This window comes from Monodon monoceros, unplaced genomic scaffold, assembly GCF_005190385.1.
Source record: "Monodon monoceros isolate NGI ecotype Baffin Bay Population unplaced genomic scaffold, NGI_Narwhal_1 Super_Scaffold_14, whole genome shotgun sequence".
Lineage (NCBI taxonomy): Eukaryota > Metazoa > Chordata > Mammalia > Artiodactyla > Monodontidae > Monodon > Monodon monoceros.
The window spans coordinates 37,206,109-37,207,205 of record NW_021703770.1 but is presented as its reverse complement, the minus strand read 5'-3'; the positions used below and the strand labels follow the sequence as shown (position 1 = coordinate 37,207,205).

Genomic DNA, 1,097 nt, shown 5'->3' with positions numbered 1-1,097 from the left:
TGCCCGCCCGCCGGTTGCTCCTAGCTCTCTAGCCCACGTGGGCTGAGGCCGGAGTGGGCCAGACCATCTGCGAGGCTGCGCGGGGGGAGAGCGGGCGGCCTGCGGGGGACAGAGCCGGCCAAGGGCCACAGTTTCCCTTCTCCTGCGCGTCGCCTCCCTCCAGACCCTTCCACTTAGAATCTAAAGCCACCGCGAGTCCCTAGAGATGCCCGTCCCCCAACACCAGCCGGGGCCGGGCGAGCGGCGTCCCCCGCCCGAGGCTGCGTTGGCGGCGCCGCGACCCCGCCCTCCCGCGCCTGTCCTTCCCTCTGCTCCGTTCCTTTGCTTCTCGCCAGACCCGGCCCCGGCGTCCAGCCTCGCTGCGGCTCGTCACCTCCGGGGTCCCAGCCTCCACGGGCCGGGGCCGCCGCCGCCGCCGCAGGACGGGGAGGCGGGCCATGGCGTCCTGCGTGGGGAGCCGGACCCTGAGCAAAGATGATGTGAACTACAAGATGCATTTCCGGATGATCAACGAGCAGCAAGTGGAGGACATCACCATCGACTTCTTCTACCGGCCGCACACCATCACTCTGCTCAGCTTCACCATCGTCAGCCTCATGTACTTTGCCTTCACCAGGTGAGGCGGGCCGGGCTGCGCTGGGGGCGCGCCTTTGGGCGAAGGGAAGGGGCGGATGGAGGCCGTGGCGGGGAGCATGGCCGGGTGAGGAAGTGGGCTGATTGCTCCACGCACACGCTTTTCCACCGGCGGGTATGTCACCTAGCGCACCCAGCTTCCTTCCCGACAGCTCCTCTGGACCGGCGTTCGTCCCTACCCTCCAACCCAGCCCCATCCCCACTCCCATCGCCACCGCCACCCCTCTCCATACCACCTTTCCCCATACAGCGCCTCGGGCCACATCAGGAACACTCGTGGGTCACCTAGCACGATCTCCTCCCCCGCCCTTCTCCCGCGACTCTCAGCGTCGCTCCCCACACACATCACGACACGGGCCCCCTCCTCTCCGGCCTCCGTCCCTGCCTAGCACACCGCATGAATCATCTGGTATGCACCACTTTCAGCACATACCTCTTCACACTGAAAACACCCCTGCCTTCCA

At 67.2% G+C, this 1,097-nt stretch overlaps 1 protein-coding gene across 2 annotated transcripts in view; it reads left to right on the top strand.

The window, feature by feature from the left end:
• Window positions 1–196: 196 nt before the first annotated feature.
• PTDSS1 (phosphatidylserine synthase 1) overlaps window positions 197–1,097 on the top strand; it is a 65,047-nt gene continuing 64,146 nt past the window's right edge. For both annotated transcript variants that reach the window (XM_029222904.1, XM_029222903.1), the window contains exon 1: window positions 197–616. In XM_029222904.1, the coding sequence (XP_029078737.1) occupies window positions 438–616 (179 nt within the window). In that variant the 5' untranslated portion in view covers window positions 197–437. The remainder of the gene's footprint in view (window positions 617–1,097) is intronic.